Source organism: Etheostoma spectabile, chromosome 6 (assembly GCF_008692095.1).
Source record: "Etheostoma spectabile isolate EspeVRDwgs_2016 chromosome 6, UIUC_Espe_1.0, whole genome shotgun sequence".
Taxonomy (NCBI): domain Eukaryota; kingdom Metazoa; phylum Chordata; class Actinopteri; order Perciformes; family Percidae; genus Etheostoma; species Etheostoma spectabile.
The window spans coordinates 26,660,411-26,661,556 of NC_045738.1; the positions used below are offsets into that span (position 1 = coordinate 26,660,411).

The following is a 1,146-nucleotide window of genomic DNA, read 5'->3' on the forward strand; positions in this document are numbered from 1 at the left end:
TTTTTTGTAATTGAAATGGGGTGGATGAAGGAAAAGCAGTTCTCAAACTTCTCATTGTATATAAATGAATGACTGCTTCATATAAAAGTGATTAGGAACAGAAGCATGATGCCGTTTCAATTTCTTTGGTGTGTTTTTTCTTGAAATGGTTTCATGTTGCAGTCGTGTTACATCACTGTCAAAGACACAGAGTCAAAGTCATGAAAACCAGTCCAGCAGGTTTTTGTAATTGATTGTCTCAGCACAGATAGAGCCGGAGGGCACCGAGCATGTTGAGAGAGGTGTACATGAAAACAGAGAAAGGGCAGTGGCGTGCAGCTGTACCTATCTGTGTTTAGTGGCAGAGCAGCAGCAGATGTGGGAGCAGAGAGAGTAAACAGGCTCTGGGTGGGACCGGCTGAAGGAGGAGTCCTAAATGAAGAGAGCCTGCCAAGGGGAGTGGCTCAAACCAGCTCGGCAGAGTTGTTTTGTCTTCAGCTGGGACAGAACACCGGAGAACAGGGATTGACTTTTTCTCTTTCCACTCTCTGTCCTTCATTTGGTTCATTTCTCGTGGAGTGTGTGTGACCCCCACCCCCTGCTGCCCCCATGGATAACTTCCAGACTGTCCTGCGTTTCTTCACCAACCAGAAATCCACCATTGGCTACAGCGTTATGGCTCTCATGACTGTAGGTGGGGAACGAATCTTCTCCGTGGTTTCCTTTCAGTGCCCGTGCAACCACGAGCAGAACTTTGCCTATGGGCTGACCTTCCTGCTGGGCCCGGCTGTAGTGCTGCTGGTTTTGGGTCTCTTGTTCACCGCCAGGTTGTGGAGGCTCTACACTGGCTGCTGCATTAACCCCATGAAGCTGTGCCCCCATGGGAACTGCTTGGGCCACCTCCGGGTGTTCATGAGCATTTTCTGTGGAGCCAGTGTGGCTCCTGTAATGTGGCTCTCTGTGGCCCTGCTCAATGGGACCTTCTATGAGTGCGCGGTCAGTGGTCTGGACGAAAACGTGGTGGTGGACCTGTTCTGTAAAAACAAGACGGCGGCGTGTCGGGAGGAGCTGGCCCGGGTGCCCTGTGAGCGCTCCAAACTGTCCAGCGATGAGCGCATGGAGCTCCTGCTCATGTTCAGGGCCCAGTCCCAGGTAAGAGACCCCCCC

General features: G+C 51.8%; 1 protein-coding gene across 1 annotated transcript in view; it reads left to right on the forward strand.

Moving 5' to 3' along the window:
- Window positions 1-399: 399 nt before the first annotated feature.
- The window catches only part of LOC116690530 (calcium homeostasis modulator protein 5), a gene marked incomplete at its 3' end in the record, with an annotated part of 2,238 nt that continues 1,491 nt past the window's right edge, over window positions 400-1,146 (forward strand). Inside the window, 1 exon segment of the mRNA XM_032517546.1 lies at window positions 400-1,131. Coding sequence (XP_032373437.1) covers window positions 589-1,131 — 543 coding nt within the window. The 5' untranslated portion in view covers window positions 400-588.